Source organism: Xiphophorus maculatus, chromosome 21 (assembly GCF_002775205.1).
Source record: "Xiphophorus maculatus strain JP 163 A chromosome 21, X_maculatus-5.0-male, whole genome shotgun sequence".
Classification (NCBI taxonomy): domain Eukaryota; kingdom Metazoa; phylum Chordata; class Actinopteri; order Cyprinodontiformes; family Poeciliidae; genus Xiphophorus; species Xiphophorus maculatus.
In genome coordinates this window covers 10,581,276-10,599,763 of record NC_036463.1, presented here as the reverse complement: position 1 = coordinate 10,599,763, position 18,488 = coordinate 10,581,276, and the positions used below count along the sequence as shown (strand labels likewise).

Sequence of the window (18,488 nt, the reverse complement as noted above, 5' to 3'; positions counted from 1 at the left end):
AGTTACAGTGGCAGCAATTAAGTGTTTTAGCCGTAAAAGTGTTTTGTTTGAGAACTGCATACCCATCATGCAATGTTTTGTATGTATGCACATATACTCTTTGCTTATTACATAAGCCATTATGAGGACAATAAAAACATATGACGACTCCCTGGTTGAATCTTCATGCAACATTTTTTCACCTCTCTGCTCGTTTTGCTTCAAACGCCGTGAACCTCCATTTTCTTTGCGATTAAAAATAAAACCCAGAAGCAAAGGGAAGTGTGAGCTAGTTTTGCCGAAAGCCTTGCCAGAGGAGCAGGAATGGTGCCCGTTGTCCCGGCAACACAAAAGCAGCTCTCAGAGGCTGCTGCGTGTCTTCTTCTGTGGTGCTTTTCAGAACGCCCCTGCGGCTGTTGATCACACCTCTTTTCAGTGGAAGCAAACTGCAAACTCAACCCCAACCTTGGCCTTGACATCCATGCAGGAAACTCCTCCACCCTTCCCTCTGCGTTGTTGTTTGATCTTCTCTGTTGTATAATCTTTTGTTGTAGGAGGCTGTGGGAGGCAGTCACTCTGTGGACAGAGTGGGGAGGCACGTTTTGCACAGGAAAGGGTGTAAAAGATGCGCAGAGAGACGACTCCTCCGGTCATCTGAAGTCGATCTGAGGGGCTTTCTGTGACTTTTACGTAGCAATGAGAAAATCTTGCGACGCCTTACAAAAGAAGTCATGCTTCTTGATTTCTTTCACATTTTGTCTACAAAACACAAACCTCAAGATGGTGTGAAATTACTAAGTGGAAGGAAATATCGCATTTGTTTTTGGTCAAATCTTGTTACAAGTAAAAATCTGAAAAGTGTGGCTTGCATTTATATGCATCTCAGTCAGTACGTTGACTGAGAGGCAGCTGAAGTTACAGCTGCAGATCTTTTTAGGGGAGGGAGGGGAGAGAAGGCCTCAGCCACTTTTAGACTGTTTTCCTTTGGAAATAGATCAAACTCAGTCAGATTAGATGGGCTTAGTTTGGTTTGAACACCAGTTTTCAGGTCTTCACACAGCTTCTACAAATGTTCGGCCTAAACATGCTCTGATCTGAACCAGTTTATGGTTGTTGTGCTGCAGGAAGATGAACCTTTGCCCCAGTTCCAAGTCTCTTTCTGCCTCTAACAGAGTTTTCTTCCGAGATAGTTTCATCCATATTTACATTAAAACTGAAAATAGTTCTAACGCTGCCAAAACTGCACTTCAAACCTGTTCAATAGTGCATTTTGGAGATGTATACAGCGTTTGCTTCCCACCATGAATGCCGCTTTGCATGTGGACCAAAAATTCAAAAATGGTTTCATCAGACCGGAGCACCTTCTTCCACTCTTGTTGAATCCTATGTGGTTTGTGACTACAAACAGCACATCAACCTAATCTCTGATGTAACTATTAACTGATCAGCTGACTTCTGAAGGCCACTGGATTTTATTTCTGAGAGAGCCTGGATACAAAATCACATCACACTTTTCAGATGTATATTTGTAATAAAAAAAAAACAACCAAAAATAAAAACCATAGAGATTTTAACCTTTAACTTATAAAATAAACTTCTGCCTGGATCTGTCTCACAGGGAGATCGAGCAGACGTACGCGGCAGTGGAAATGGTGACCTAATTTGGCCCGCAAACACCACAGTCCAATTTTAATACATACACTTTGGAGGGGCTGTGGAGTCTCCCGCCTAAAAGGCCGTCCTCTCCCTGCTGCGTTGTGTTGGGTGTCTGCTGGGGGAAGGGGCGGAGGAAGGGGAGCGGGTTGCCTGCCAGATGACTGCGCCGTCATCCTTATAATGGGCTCCCATCTGCTGTCTCGCACACACATAAAGCCAAAGTGTGTTCATGGGAGTTTGTGCACATGCCTACAAGTGTGTGGGGGATATTCCCCTAAGGCTCTGTCATTTCCTCAGTGCAAAAAGCATTTCTAAGTAGGATTTTAAAAAAAAAAGGTTGTGGAGTCATTCACTGATCAAGATTTCAGTCGCATTGAATGTTTCCCTAAAAATAAATCCACCTGTGATTCAGATTGATGTAAAAATGCTTCCCTTTATTTTAAAGCAAGGCTCTATTAAAAATGTACAAAACCAGTCAGGTATCTGCTGCCGGTTAGACTGCTTCTTTAAGTTTGTGTTTAATCAAACCTAAAGAACTCTGAATGATCTCTTTCTAATTCTGCATAAAACTTGAGGCTGAAGGATTGCTGGACATCTCCGGTTAGGGCCAAGGAGGTGTCTGTGTGTCGATTGTTTACATGAACGCATGCTGCTGCTCCTGCAGCACAGAACAGAAAAGGTTGGCATGTTGTCTGGCTCAAGCCATTCGTGGAAGGAAAGGGGGGGGGTGACTGAGTGAATGGGCCTGTAAAACCAACAGCCTTAAGGACAAAGGACCCTGGGGGCATTAAGTCATGGGTGAGTGGGCCCCTTTAGGGCCAGCAGCTGACCCTGTGGAGAGGCGTCTTGTTCTGGTGGAGGGGGCTCGTGTCGCTGGACCTTCAGGCCAAGATGACAACATTCCCAAACATATATTCTTTCTGAAGAGTGAGTCATCTTTAATCACTGTATTTATGCTCATACCCAGTTTCCCCTGAATTAGTCTTTCAGCTCCGATTAGGGAACAATACTTGAATAAATCATGAAAGGAGTTTCACAGTTTCAAATCTCTCCTCTCTTGCTTTTGGCAAAAGCTCCGGATGTTTTCCACCCCTGCTGTGACCATGTCAGAAACCCGAAAGGATCATAACTAATCTTTATTACAAGGGGAACCGCCAAAGAATTTGGACTTGGCAGAGAAAGAAAGACACAAAAGTGATGCAACAAGATGCATTTATTTTTCACAAACAAAGTACAAGGTTACAAAAGAGAGCTGGCAGGACATCTAAGGTAACTTGGTTATGACAGTTACTGAAATTGCTACATTAAACAGCACGTTTTACAAAAGCGATTCATCCAGCATCTTGTGTTTATTGCTCATGCAGAACTACAGTAGTAAACAGAGCTGCTAGCATCTTGTGCTTGTACTTAATTCCCTCAACACCTATAATTTGTATTTGTCAAGAATTGTTAACTTCAAAACAAATGAACTTGGATTTAATGGATGTAATGTACAACAATGAGTCAAACTGACCCGCAGGAACAGATCACACAAATATAAACAGATTAGACACATCTAAGTATAAATCACTTATATAGATGTTAGTCTACCGTCTGTACCAAACTCTCCTGATCTTTCCTCTTGATCTCTCTGACAAGATTTCCTTCTTATTCTCACTCAGAGGTCTAAATGGAGGATAATCCAGATTAGAGGCAATGCTAGATCCACTAAACGCTGACAATACAAGATTCACAGCTGTAGTGCAGATTATAGGAAGTTTCAGTAAGATTACAAATAATCAGGAGTCGGGCTACTAAAATGGAAGACAAGCCGTTCAGCACTTATTAAATGTAATTGGATTTTACTGTAGTGCTCTTACTTACAAACCAGAGTGTATAAAGTGCAGGATCTGTAGTTGTCATTTAGGGGTTTTACAACTGAAATGCTGGTTCGAAAACAATATGCATGATGATCCTTCAGCCACCTGAGCTCGGATCAGTCCCAGCAGTGCTTTTTTTTCCTCATTAAAACAACTTAATTGAAATTTTGTTTTTTAAAAAAATAAAAAAAAATGTAGATTTGAAATCGAATGTGGTATGAAAAAGATTGGGAAATTTTATTTTTAAGCCATATTGCCTAGCATTTGTTATCGTCTTCTACTGATAATAGTTTTCATCATAATTGACTTTTGAAGCAAATACAACCCAGCATGAAACGTAAATAACAATTACAGATCAGCAAAAAACAAAACAAAAAAAAACAAGAGTGTGGAAGTTAGGATTTGATCAGGGAATGTCAGCATCATACAAGGCCACACCGGCTGCTCTACTCAGAACCATCTGCCTACAAAAACAGCTTATTGCAAGGTTTTCTTTTCTTAGTGTAGTTAAAGTACACACTTCTGCAGCCAAACAGGAGAAACAAAAGGTGAAAAATCAAGCAGCAGACTCTTCATGTCAGCATTCATCACAAACTAACCCGCACACCCAAACAAAGAGCTATATCATGATAATTAACAAACAAAAGTCAAAATTTATACATATAAAAAGTGCAGTTTGTCTATGATTAGTTTTCAGAGATAGAGTCCTGCTACCTAATTGCAAAACACATTTGACTTAAAGGGGGAAAAATGTTATCTAAATGTTATAAGGTCATGCCAACATCTATGAAATTATTATTTTCTAGGATCTTACCAAATTATTTCATAGAGGCTTAAAGTCAGGGGCAGTGCATGTTGTTTTTACCTTGGTGATATTAAACTGAATGGCAGCCCAGTCCTGTTTTCTTTTTTTAAATTATTTTTTAAAGAGAAAAGATAATAAAATTCTTCAATAGTTTCTCTTAACGGATTCCTTTTCAAAGAAATAAATAAATTAGTAGACATTAAATAAATAAAAATCTACAGCCTTCACATAAAAACGTGGTCCTTTTCAGCCAAATGTTTGACGTTTGTGATGTGAAACCGTGTCAGTATCAACCTTCACAATGAAACATCTGACAAAGGGGATTTTGTTTTATTTATTTAAACAGTGACATGCTTAGAGCAAATATGATTTTAGGCTGTTATTGTCAGCAAACTAAAAAAAGTAAAGAAGAAAAAAAAAGTGAAAACTTCATGACTTCATGTTTATATTAACATCTAAGTCTCAGAAGAGTCAGAAAATAAATAAAATAATTAGAGATAAACAATAAAAGGTACCCTTCCACGTTTGAGGTTCTTTCACATGTACATTGCAATGAAATACATTCAACTGGTGTCTTCACGGACTCCATGGTCTTGGATTGGAAACTGTGTTGTCAGACAGATACCATCTCAAGTGCTATCCAGTTTGCCCTTTCAAAATAAAATAACATAAAAATAAAACTGAAGAAACACACTGCTCCTTTCTCAGCAGCAAAAATCCTCTCAGTAGTGCAATTTTGACTGACAGTTTCTCATTTTCTTCCTCAAAACCTCACACCAGCTTGGACTAGCATCTCAAATGATTGCTATTACAAAAACACACAGCTGCATTTTGTTGTTTTTGCTTAAAGTAAAGGGAATTTTATTATTGGGGGTCTTGTTAAAAACCTGTAGTGTGATTTTGAAGTTTATGTTGAGCCAGTAAAAAGCTAGACATGTGGGATGTGCGTGATTTTCATCAAATAACAGCAATCAGACTAGGTTAGCAAAATAAGTTGAGGGAGATACACCATGACATGTGTTTCCTGGCATTTAAAATTATATATTAAGAATATATCACTCAGAAGCAGCCACCGCTAGTAATACAGACTATATTTGTATAGTTTCTACTGTAGGCAAAGATGTAGGTAAGTAAAAAAGACTAGGTGACCTAGAAATGTGTTATAAACTGTACCGGCAGTCAGGGCCTCGGCAGTGTTGATCTGTGTCACTAGATTGTCTCCTTCAGGACTCAGTGGACGGATGTAGTGCTGCTTGCTTGGGAGTGGAGGACGGCTTTAAAGCACGAGAGCCCTTGAGGTAGAGCCGGACGACGGGTAGGGAGTCAGATACTGTCGAGCCTGTTCTGTCATAATGAGCTGGTCCTCTGTTTTCCCATAAACCACTGCTTCCCATTCGCTCACCTGCAGGGAGGGGGACCGGTGGTTAGTTTGGCCATCAGCAATCGGTTTCTATGCTCCGCTGATCCGGAACAAACTTCCAGAAAACGCACACTATGCAACCTGTAACACTTTTTCTCCAGAACCTTCAATGTTTGTCAGTTGACATAAATACTGCGGCAGTCCGATCTGTACTACATTGCAAAGCCATCACTTCTAGTAATGAAGTTAGAAAAATTTTTCTTTTACAGTGGTTACATTTTATAATTGTAAATTGCATAATCGCTTTAATTTAAGTAAAGCGAGAATAACCCTACATCTAAATGCACAGTCTGTTTTGTTGATTGATAAAACTAGCTAATATCATTGGTTTAAATCCATAAAAATGGCTTTATTATATTGTTTAGACCACTGAGTGCGCAGATTACTAAGGTAAGTTGATTTTATTAATGTACGTACTTTAATGCAAACAGTGCAATTTACAGCTAAACAAATAAAGAGCTGGAACGGGAATATGTCTGACACAAAATGCAGGAAATATTCAAAAGCAAACTGCATCATGCAGGCAGGTTGGTTTCACATACCTGTGCAGGAGATGATTTTGGTTCTTTGTGTGAGGAGGGTCCGTTTTTCACGTCAGGCCTGGAGAAGCAGTGGGTGTGACAACGGACTCCTAAAAAGGACTTGTCTTTCTCAGAGGCTGACTGCCTACCCTCCTCTTCCTCAGTGATCGGGGTGACCAGCGAAGAGTTTTCCGTCAGGCTTTCTTCTGAAATCTGGAAAATGACGAGAGGTAAATGCTGTTGTTGAAAACAGGGTTTCTCTCAGGGGGTTTTGAAAGAGAACTGTCTCAACCTTCCTTGCAGTCCTCCATTTTGCATGTAAGATAAACCAGGCTCAACATCAAGCCATGTTTCGGCGCAGAAACAGTTGTGGAAAACATTTTAGCTAAAGCTCTAGTTATTATAGCAGCTATTTTTGACTTGCCAGCTTCCATTTCCTAAATGCAGTGTTTCATTATATCCTGATGGTGTCATCCAGGACATGTTATTGCGGAATATCGTCTCTGCTGTTTGGAAATTGAACTGTTAGTGTCTCATGACAGTCATAAATCTTTCATACGGCAACAGTCATCAAGTCAGAATCTTTCCTGCCCACGGCATCATCATCTACGACTCTTTGAAGATTCTTGTATTATATTAAAGATGACAACATTTCATTTCACTTTGGGATAAACAAAGTATTTTTGAACTGACTTTCAAAGCCTTGGCAGAAATCCCATAAAACAGCAGCAAACCGTGGAGTTTTGGGGTGCAGCCACACCTAAGTACTACAAGATGTTTGATGTAAGAGGAATCAGAGGAATCAGGGGCGTGCTGTGGTGGCGCAGGGGGTTAGCACGCCCCACGTTTGGAGGCCTTAGTCCTCGACGCGGACGTCGCGGGTTCGACTCCCGGTCCCGACGACCTTTACCGCATGTCTTCCCCCCTCTCCTCACCCTCCTTCCTGTCTGCCTACTGTCTAAAAAATACAAGCCACTAGCGCCGCAAAAACTCTTCGGAGAAAAAATTTGAGGAAAAAAAAAAAAGAGTAGAGGAATCAAATTATAGGGTGAGATGGAGGCAGGTGATTTGCTCAGAGGGTCGCAGGTGAAAGAAGAAGTCAGACTGACTCACCTGTGCATTGTTGAGCTGCTCTTGGAAGACGTCAAGGCTGTCTTCAACCCAAGGGTCTAATAAAAGAGACTTGCGCACTTTTCTCGCTGGACCATCCATCTAAATGTATAAGTCAAACATCAATTTATCACTTTTTATTAATCAGAGAACATAAAACATTAATTATATAACATTTCCTATAACAAACCAAACAGCTAAAAAGGTCAGAGTCTGACATACGTTATGTTTCCACGCTCTGTGGTCGGACTGGAAGTCTGTTTTGTTGAAGATGTCTCTTCCTGTCTCCTGCTTCAGGACTTCTAGGATGTCCTCTTCTAGGAATGCCAGAGGCTGTGGCTACAAAACACAGCAAGAAGAAGAAAATAAATGACAGCCCTTGGAGAGTAAAATAACAATCAGCCTTATGATCAGTGCCTCACCTCCATCCTCAATGGGCCGTGCATTTTTTCCTGGGCAGCCAAAGCTTTTTTAAATGGGGTTGGGGTTCTTGGGGTTGGGACTGGAGCATTTTTAACTAATTTAGGGGTCCTGGAACTTTAAAAAAAAGATGTCACTACAATATTTTGTCCTGAAAAAATTACATTTTAAAATTTATTCGTCACACTTTATTTACCCATCGTTTTCTTTCTGGTGTTTGGGCGTATTTTCCTTGAGGAGAGGCGTATTGAGGAGGCATCTTTGACCGCACACAGGAGTTGAGGTCAAGGCGGGATCCTCCAGGTTCAGATGCTCCGTCGCTGATATGTTGCAGAACTGACATGACAGACATAGCGTTTAAAACAAAAGCCTAAAGCAACATACCCATATTAACTGTAAGAGGACAAAAAGGCAAAGAGACAAACAACTTACTGCTGACGTGGTGCATGAGTGTGACTTTGTAGGTGTCTTCTTGGGAGAGTTTGACATGTTTCCCAAGAACGAAGAGCAAGTCCTGTCGCACAGAGGCTGTCTTCTGGCTCTCCTTTTCTTCCTCCCGCTGGAATCCTTGCCGGGTTTCAGTGAGTTGATAGGTGTCTGGGAGGCGACGGCGACCAAGCCAAATGGCGGGCAGTTCCCATCGTGGCCTGGTATGGCGGTGTGATTGTTGATGGTGTAGCCTATCGGTTCATAAACTGTCCTCTCCTGCAACAGATTGGTGAAGCCTGCGTGGTTGTGCCTGGGTGGCGTCGCTGCATTCGACACATCAAAACTGGCCACATTGTTCCACGTTCCAGGCTCCTGATGGGAGGAAGAAATATGCTGTAGATAAATCCACTACATCTAATCATAATTATTCTGCTTTTGCTTTTGTAACTCACTGAATCGAGTAGCTCCATGGTTTCTGCAAAATCTGGGATGGTCTGAAGGCTGGAGAGCACAGCGCTAGCCTCTGCGGTCAGGAACTTGCTTGGAGAGACTTGAGGGGGTGGCGCTGGGATGTCTGGCCCTCTCCAGGACGCCCTCTCCGCCTGCTCCTCCAGGCTGCTGCTGGTGGTCATCGAGTCTTCAGACAGACTGTCTGACCAGGCCGGGTACGGCTCCACACTCTGAGGGTCAGGAAAAACAGGAAAGCTATGACAAAGATTTCATGTTGCAGAACAAAGGCGTTAGCAAAAGATTTAAATCGCAAAAACGTGAATCCTTATGCACACCATACTGCAAAAGTATCCATAACACTTGAATTTTTTTTTTCTTTTTCTTGAAATTTTTCATATGTTGTAAGATTACAAACTTAAATCTATATTGAGATTTTATGTGAAGGTGACGTGTAATAAAAAAATCACTTAAAGTTTTTTGAAATTGTTTTCCACACAAAAATCTGAAAAGTGTGGCATGTATTTGTATTCAGGCTGCCGGTGTCAATACTGTTCAGAACCACATTCTGCTGTATTGCACATTTTTTGGAAAGGTTTCTTCCAATTCTCTAGAAAGAGAAATTTGACCCAAGATTTGTTTTATTTTGAGATATTTTAAGAATTTGACTTGGTCACTTTAATACCTAGTGTTGCTGGTGTTGTCCAGCTGGAAGTCCGGCCCAGTCTCAAGCTTTTCCAACAAACTGCCTTTCAGGATTGACCTGCATTTAGCTCCACCCAATAATCCTCCAATAAACTCTAACTGCATCCCCATGGTGTTATGCTGCCTCCACCATGCTTCCATGAGGATGATATGTTCAGGGTCAGTGTTATTTTTCTGAAAGCAATATTTCCTCTTGGATTGCATGTGGGGGTATCATATACATATCACATTTTTACAATTGTTTTGTGTAAAAAATTTGTTGAAGAAATATTAATTCCACTTCACAAATCTATGCTACTTTGTGTTAATCTTTCACATAAAATCCCTTTTTTGTCAGGGAGTTTGAATACTTTTGTGCACATAAATGCTATAAATAGACGCAGAGGTTCAACTTTGACAGACTAAAGGGGCGTAAAAACAAGTGCTTGACAGATGAGGGGAGGATGTAACAGCTTCACAAGTGAGGTGACTACCAAGCACAGCTTCAGCCTAATCCAGAGGAAAATATGAAATGGAATATGTTTTAATATAGCAGGACTACAAGCACGCATAAATGTGCTCAAATCTTGTGCTATACACAGAAAAAAAGCTCATTCAGGAATGTCAACCACTAGAGAGGTGATTTATAAGACTACATAAAAATGATCAATTTTTATATGTCATTGTTCATCAAATTTTTAAGTATTATTTTAAAAGGAGCTTTTCTTCAGCGTATGACAGCTGCAAACCCACACAGGACGCTAGCTAAGTCTGCTAAAACACACACACGGAGTGTGTTCTTACACGTGAACCTCTGCACTGCACATGTCGCTGGACTTCGCTCTCTGCTGACATAAGCAGCAGCTCAAGCTCCTTAATTCTCTGTTCTCTGTCAGGATCATCCAGGCAGGATGGCTGCAGTGTACGAACATCAGGGAGGAGAGTTTGACAAGAAGAGAGGAAGGGGAAAGAGTTAAAAGAGTTAAGATAATCAAAGAAAGGGGACAAAACACAACAAATTCACAAACATTGATTATTTAGGGTTAGGTGAGAAAAAAAACGGGACAGTCAAGTGTTTGATTGGCTTGATTTGTCCAAAGTTAGCAAACAACAAGCAAGTGTAACAATAAAGGTAAGAAAATAAAGAGAAATTGTTTTTTTATGTACATTAACTTAAATACAAAGACTCACTAATACAAAGCTGGAGTTTTCAGGAAGGCCGTCTATAATGTGTCCGTTGGCAGGATCGTAGGAAAAACTCCCCACCTGCAACACACAGCACCAAGCTGAAAGGAGCTCAAGTTAAAGACTTTAGATGAATTGCGAAGCGGAGGCTGAAATGGACCTGGCTGCAAGCCGTCACAGGCAGAGGACTGCGAACGCAGTGCTGGGGGTCCGTCGGAGTCAGAGGACAGGATCTGCTGTTCCGTCTTTTCCCGTTTCCAGAGGAGGTGAAAGACTTGCAGCCATTCTGCAGGTAACCCTCGTGCTCCACTTTCCTCCTCATGGTGGAATTCCAGTGGTTCTTGATGGAGTTGTCTGTACTGTGAGGGAAATGACTGACGGCATTAAACATCCAGATGCTGGCTAGAAGAAGGAACATGTATTTGAGGCAACATTACCGGCCAGGAAGCAGCTTCGAAATCTCTGCCCAGCGGTTGCCGAGCCGCTTGTGGGCTTCATAGATGATCCGATCCTCTTCTTGTGTCCACGACGACTTCTTCACCTCTGGGTTCAGGTGGTTGTGCCAACGCTCACGGCACTGTTTTCCAATCCTCCCTTGCAGGTGCTTTGCGATCACTGACCAGCGCTTTGGGCCATACTTGTGCACCAGATCGATCACCTGCACAAACACCCAAAACACGAAACATCGAGACACTTTATAGAAAAATACAGAAAATGCAAGGAAACTGTATATTGCTATACAGCAGAATCATCATGCTCAAAAGAACAAGAGTTATTCAGGTGTGGGTGAATGTAGCTGCAGCCCATTCTGTCAGAACTAAGCAATGCCGTGATGTCATAGTTGGCAGGCCAAGTTTAAGCAATAGCTCTGATTAGCTGTGGCTGGTTTGTAATGTTTGGATTCAGGCAGGCATGATTCATGATCATTTTTAGCAACAGTAATTTGCAAAGTGATACAAAAAGGTGATAAAGCAAGCGAGCATTGAACTACACAAGTGTAAGAGTGAAAATTGGAGTAAAATCCCATTGATTTCAATGGGATTTTATGTGATTGACCTGCATTAACGTTTGGTTCTAAGACTGTCGCAAAAAGTAATTAATCAATTGATCACATGATAAATTAAAATGGGCTCGATAATTCCCATTCTGATAATGATTAATATTTATTTAAGGGCAATTTTGTTTCATTTACATAATCAATTTAATGTATGGCTTAGATTGCGTGCCGTTATTATTTCCTTTATGTTTATTGTTTTTGGTTACTGTGTTTTATTTTGGATATTTAAAATGTCTTCCACTTCCACTAAGTTTATTTGTCTTTGAGAGGGTGAACTTAAGTTATTATGCCATTAAGATGATATTACTTGAAAATAGTCTCAAAACAATTATATTATTGTGCAGAGGGTAGTTAGACTGAAGATAAATAATAGATTGCACATTGTGGTATTTGTGCTGTGTTCTTTCACACCCTTCCTCTTTCTCCCATATAATCTCCAACAACTCCCAGCTCTACTTACCTTTTGATCCTCTTCTTTTGTCCAGGGTCCTTTTACCAGCTCTGGGTTGAGGACCTTCTGCCAGCGGTGCTGACATTGACCATCTGTCCTCCCCTGTGGCAGCAGACACAGGAAGTTCAAACCCAGCTCATCACTCTGAACCAGCTGCTAAACTGGCCCCTGAAAACTGTAACTCACTAGAACTTTCCAGCCACACTGTGTCCTAATGCAAATTGGTAAACAACTCTGACAGGCAAAACGTGAATAAAATGTTGTTTTGTGATAATACTTACTGGAAAGAAGGTAGCTATTGATTTCCAGGATTCAGTTCCATGCTGCTCCACAAGTTTTTTAAGTTTTTCATCCTTAAAAACATTAGAAGAAAAAAAAATTAAATACCGAACATGTTTTTGCCTCTTACAGTTTTCTTTTGACTTATTTCCCTCTTTCACTTCAGTGTTTTAGATTCTTTAAAAAAAAAAAAAAAGTTAACATTAAACAAAGCATGTATTCAGACCTGCCACTTTTTGTCCACTTTAAAAGAACCAGTTTATTTTCCTGTTGGTCCAGACCATTTGTTCAGGTGCGAATAGACTCAGCCGAACCAAGAGACCCACTTCATGAGGTGGTTTCAGTCCACTTCTAAAGGAGCTCTGGTGTGAACACAGACAGGCCTCGATCTGCACCAACTACAGGAAATATACTGTATGTCTTTTTGGATCTTATGAGCCACCATTGCTGGGCGTTGTGGTAATAATTAGCCTTTCTGTGTTCCTAGTGCTACAACTGCATGGATGCTACAAAGAATAGTCATGTACACTCCAGAAGCCGCGAGGAGACAGTGTATTCGTCCTTGGTATTTGGGCAGAATGCACAAGAACGTTCAGCATGTTTTACAAGAAATGTTTGTTTTCTTTCCGGGTTTGTGCTCTGCCACACGCCACCATTTCTGTCCAATGGAAGCAAAGATCGTTACCCGCTTGGCTTTATTCAAAAATTATTGTCCGCTTGCAAAAAAGCTCAATATGAAATCAAACTGCACCAAATAAAAAAGAATAAAGCCTACTTTAGGTCCAGGCCAAACTACTTTAATAGTGTGAATACACCCAGAGATAATTTGATTAAATAAAAAAATTTAAATGCAAGTGAGTTTGTTCATTTAGGGGGGAAAAGCTATTCAAACCAATCTGCCTGTTCCCATGTGAAAAAGCAATTGCTAAACAAAACCCTTAGAACACTGTGGAGGGATTTGGTCATGTTTCTTTGCAGAACTGTTTTATTTCAACAATGGTGAATGGTTTTTAGTATTGAATGGTTGGTCCAAGCTTACATCACAGCATCTGGATGCCATTTTTTGCCCATTCTCTCTCTTTCTTATAGTTGAGTCATGAACATTGACCATAACTGTTGCAAATGAGATCTGCAAAGCTTTATATGTCGTTCTGGATTATTTTATGACATCCTGGATGAGCCACTCCTGGAAAGGTTCAGAGCTGTTCCAATATTTGTCCATCTGTGGAAAACGTCTCTCTGTGGTTTGCTGGAGACTCAAACCTATAGAGATTACTTTGGTACCCTGATAGATGTCACAGACGTCGTTTCTCATCTGTTCTTAAGCCTTCAGCTGGAGCTTTTTACAATCTTATATATTACTTTAAGTTGCCAAAGAGGCCATATATCTTGATCAGATGGGTCAGGCATTAACTGGGCCTGAAATCAGAAAATTTGTTTACTAACAGTTAATTAATGATTTAACAAAAGGGTGATTACTTTTTCCACACAGTCAGGTTGGTTTTGATTTCAAAACTCCATTTGATATTTACTCTTAATATTTCTGCCCACAATTAAAATCTGTTAGATGACCAGAAACATGCAAAAGGAAGGAACCTATAAGCGGACAAACACAAACTTCACTTTTTAAGCATGCTACAATTTACCACAGGTCACTATACTAACACTATGTAGACTGTTTCAGTTTCAGCCACACCCTACATGCGAACGTCCATCATCCTCTTACCTCATCTCGGGACCATTTCACTTTACACAGCAGCTTTTTGTCTTTGCTCTTCTCTTTACTCTCTGGGTCTGTGGAGTGGAGCTCTTCATCTTCATCAAGGCTAGAAATGCTATAATAACAAAGCAGAAAGATTGTAAAATGGAGACCCCAGAAATAAAAATGACATATAAAAATCCCACCTAACCAGCCAGATCTCTCCTGATTAGTACCACCTTTTGCTTTTCTTGTGGGCGGCTCCCAAGTTCTAATTCTGACAGAGTTTGATTTAGCGACGCATGAAACAGAGGAAAAAAAGCACTACAGTTTTGCAGAATGTGTTAATCTGATTACCAATGAGACTGGAGGTTATTACTGAACAGGTTATAAAGTGGTAGAAAATGACATTATTTCTCGCAAACAAATTTTCAATCAGAGTGGGAGAGTGAGTGGGTGTGTTGATGGAAGCACGATGAAAGGTGCAGTTGTTCAAAAAGCAACAAAAGCAAACATAACCTGGCTCTTAAACCACCGCAACCATTTGTTCAAATCATCAGATTACTCACACTGTACTCACTTGACAGTGTTTTCTTTGCTTTTAATAATCCAAAACAAATTATTATTTTTATTTATCTAGTTTAGGTTTTGGCTTTAACTATATTGAATATTTTAATTTATAAACAAATCCAGCTGTTACTTTCTACATGCCTTCATGTGGACAGCCTTTATTGTTGAAATAAACAAAAAGTTGTGTACAATTAAACACAAGTCTAGTTTGACCTTTCTCATCACATTTTCTAATTAACATCAAAGTAACAAATTGTTACGAATAATATTAGCATGTTAGCTGGAATGACAGCAGGTCAAATACTAGAGAGCTTATTTTGGCAGCGAGTCTTCAAATTGTACAATTTTCAGAGTGTCTAATAGGAAGATTTTATTATTAGTCAAGTTTTAAAATAGATTATTCCCTTTGTTTTGAGTTTAAGAATATTTTTAATTTGATTATGCATTTATTCATTTTAACATAACTCCCAGGAATTTTAGCATTTTACCTTATTGTGTGCTTAAGGGCTGGACTGACTTGTGACTAATTCGCCTGCAGATATCATACAACATATGGCAAATTGTAAGCATTTATAAATTACTATAAAAAGTGCTCTGCTTATCACAGTTATTATGACTTGGCTAGTTATTGTCTATGCTGGTACAAGAGTAACTAAAATATGTCTTTGTGACAAATAGGTTATTACGTAACTATTACTAGTGCTCTTTAACACTAGCCATTTTATGAACCTAAGCCAAAACAAGGTCATTCGTTACAGATATATTTATATATTTATGGGGGATCTGCAATTATTTTATCCACTTTCAACCAGAATCTTAGCTTTTTATCTATTTCTTCTTGTAAATGTATTTGTTTACTATAATTTATGTATGTATCACAAATTATAACTAGTGCTAGGGCTGTTTACTAGCTATTTATTACACTCTAGACCTTCTATGTGCAGGCGCACTTGATAAGTTGACGCCCTCTCCTACTGGACAATGACACGAAACCTATCCACGGCAGATGGCAGGCGAACCAGACAGTGACATGACTCTATTATGGAAACTGATGGCACCTACCTGCGTGTTTTCGCGTTGTCCATGACAGCCGGTGGGACGGTTGAACCTCTTCAAAGACAAACCTGTGTTTGGCAACGCTCTCAAACCCCGCAGTAGTAACTGTCTATCCATATAAATCACTTTCAGTCATCACTGAGAGGTTGTTGCAGCCAGTTGGTAGAGTATGGCTAGCCAGCGAGCTAACTGGAGGCGACGTTACATCAAATTTGCAGGGTAACAAAAAGCGCTGTTCACCTGCGATAACATCGTTGCTATGAAAAATGCGTCACTCTATTTTCTTCTGGTTCTTGTCGCTTAAGATGCGACGTCGCAACGTAAAGAGCTAGTCTGCAGACGGAGGACCTAACAGGGCTTTCCCCGCTTTCATTCAGAGATGTTTCTAGCAGAGTCTCTCCTCCGTCTGTACCTCAGTGTAGCGCTATAATTTTTGTCCATCCCGCCGATTCTCGCGCCCAGCCCTCTGTGCAGGCGGCCTCACCGCTGATTGGACAAAGCCGCCCAGCGCTCTAAACTAACAGGTTACCGTTGTGGAGGTGCTCGTCGCTCATTGGCTGGATCCTCCACAGGCTTTGCTTTCATTGGTTGAGGATTTGAAGAGGCGGGTGTTCAATTAGACCACTGTACTGTCATCTTCTACAGCAGAATGGACCTTTTCATTAAGAGTGTGGGGGCTCAAAGTGGGGTGGGCAGGGGCCCTGTTCAGGGAAGAGGATGTTTGTCAGGGCAGAAAGTTTTTACTACGGTTGATGCATCTCTGTAAATTATAATATTATCGAAAAATTCATTTACTTCAGCAACTGATCTCTAGAAGTGAAACTTTTGAATTGATTCATTATACTGATTGAACTATTTCAGTTGTTTATTTCTGTGAAGTCTACTCGAAATTGCCACGTCTCATTTAGAAATTCTGGGATACTAAAAAAAAGCACATATTTAAAAATATAATTAGCCCTAAATTCTAAACAAAATATGATTGTGTTGATGCATTGATTGTGCATACTTTAGGTAAAGATCTACGTTAGTCTGACTAAAATTCTGAGTTAATAAAAAAAATTTACTTCTGGATTTCAGAGATTCATTTTCTAATACTTAAAAGCCAATGAATTCATTTTGTGTAAAATAGTGCAAAATGTCAGTGTTTTGTTATGGTTGCCATTAAAACATTTTGTTAACAAGGCAGCATGTTGGATTTTCATGTCAGGGTTGGTGAGAAATATCAGTCTTTTCAACTCACAAACAGTGCCCAGGAACCTAAGTTACTTTTCCCAAATTTGAACTCGGTCATTTCAGCGTCTGTGTAAAATGGAGCACATAATTCCAACTGATCCTTCAAACAAGATGTAATTATTTATTCATTTATTGGTATAAATTGTCTGTCAGTTGGGTGGTGCTTGGAAACGTCGTCTTTACTGAGATGGCACATGTTATAAAAAAGTTATAGGACCATTAGTCCCTCAATGAATGTACTGCGCTGTCGCGCTTGCAACTTGTGTTTTGCTGCCATCGTGTGGACACATCCTTAGAGTTTGGATATTCTGAATGTTTGTTTTCTGACAATTTTCTCTCCAAAACACTTTTGGAGTTGTTTTTATATTGTTCAAATGCTAACAGTTTTATAAACAGTTTGAATAATATTAAAAATAGATAACGTATTTGACAAATAGTTAATATAATTTAACAACAACAAAAAGTCAGGTGAACAGTTTGGATGGGCTCTGATTTCGTGTTGTAATGGGCCTAGAGAAAAATTATAATATTGTAAGCGAAGTTCAAATGATATTAACTATTCTATATAAATGTATAATATATTGCATAACTATTTTAGTTCATAGTTCATTAATTAATTTTAATCATCTCTCTTTTTGAAATAAATAGTTAGACATTAAATTCATGTGTCTTAAAATCTCTATGTATGTATGTATGTATGTATGTATGTATGTATGTATGTATGTATGTATGTATGTATGTATGTATGTATGTATTATTATTAGGATTTATTTATTTGTTCACTATTTTACAAAGTTGAGACTTTTATCCTACAGCACATGTTGTGCCACCGTTCCGCCTATAGGTGACACTATTGGTTCCTACAAAACGTCTGCCAATGTTGAGCTTTTTAGAAGTAGAGAGCGGAAATAAAAGTTCCTGTGAGCTGAAAATAAAAGTTCACGTTATTTCGGTCCACAGAGCGCAATCTAAAAAAAGTGCCAAAGTAAGAAACAAGAAGAAGTAAGTCGAAGTGCAAAAGTTATTTGTCATTGAAATCTTATTTAACAAAATAATATGTGAGACAATATACAGTTTTAGCAGAAGTGGAATAACAGCTTTCTCAATTTTTCTGTCACACTGGACCCTCAAGGATCACTGGTCCGAATTCCCCCTTCAACCCACTAAAAAAAGAATATTGTGAAAAAAGAAGCTTGCCTATCACCAAAACTATTCAAGCCTAAAATATCATCTCAATACAAACTATATTGCAGCAAGCACAGACTTTCCCAATGCTAATGTCAGCGTTCACAGTGCACATTTCTATACTACTTATTTCAAAGATTCGGGGTTCCTGAAACAGAAAGCTGAATATGTACCAAAACACTTTGCACCAATCTGATGATTGAATTACCCAAATAACAGATTAAAAACAATAAATATCGTTGTTGTTGAGCTCATATGCCTATTTATTTAATAATTCAACACCAAAAAAAAGTTCTGGTGCTGAATTAGTTTATTATTTTGTCCATATTTAGTTTTTGGTTAAAATGCAATAAATCCTATTACGCCTATTCTTATACCTGTCTAAGTTTGTAAGTAAATTTCTTGAAGCAGGAATACATTTTAACGTAGATATTTAAATATGA

General features: G+C 39.5%; 1 protein-coding gene across 2 annotated transcripts; it reads right to left on the bottom strand.

The window, feature by feature from the left end:
* Positions 1-2,830: 2,830 nt before the first annotated feature.
* mybl1 (MYB proto-oncogene like 1) lies at positions 2,831-16,022 on the bottom strand. 2 transcript variants are annotated; one of them, XM_014474795.2, is made up of 16 exons: positions 15,634-16,022; positions 14,029-14,137; positions 12,305-12,376; positions 12,033-12,125; positions 10,953-11,173; positions 10,676-10,874; positions 10,522-10,596; positions 10,135-10,245; positions 8,652-8,879; positions 8,203-8,571; positions 7,967-8,106; positions 7,773-7,887; positions 7,573-7,689; positions 7,354-7,452; positions 6,262-6,453; positions 2,831-5,701 (listed from the first exon to the last, which is right to left on the bottom strand). In XM_014474795.2, the coding sequence occupies exons 1-16, from the start codon at positions 15,654-15,656 to the stop codon at positions 5,576-5,578; spliced, it is 2,289 nt and encodes a 762-aa protein (XP_014330281.1). In that variant the 5' UTR covers positions 15,657-16,022; the 3' UTR covers positions 2,831-5,575. The 2 variants fall into 2 exon arrangements, with proteins under 2 accessions (XP_014330281.1, XP_023181722.1); XM_023325954.1 differs by lacking the exon at positions 10,135-10,245.
* Between the last annotated feature and the right edge of the window lie 2,466 nt (positions 16,023-18,488).

What these genes read in the sequence shown, in the direction of transcription:
- mybl1 (XM_014474795.2), bottom strand. Translation starts at nt 15,656, where the DNA reads ATGGACAACGCGAAAACACGCAG. An exon ending in CAATAGCTACCTTCTTTCCA is followed by an intron (nt 12,126 to 12,304) that starts GTAAGTATTATC and finishes CTGCTGCCACAG; the next exon opens with GGGAGGACAGATGGTCAATG. An exon ending in CAAAAGAAGAGGATCAAAAG is followed by an intron (nt 11,174 to 12,032) that starts GTAAGTAGAGCT and finishes GTGTTTGTGCAG; the next exon opens with GTGATCGATCTGGTGCACAA.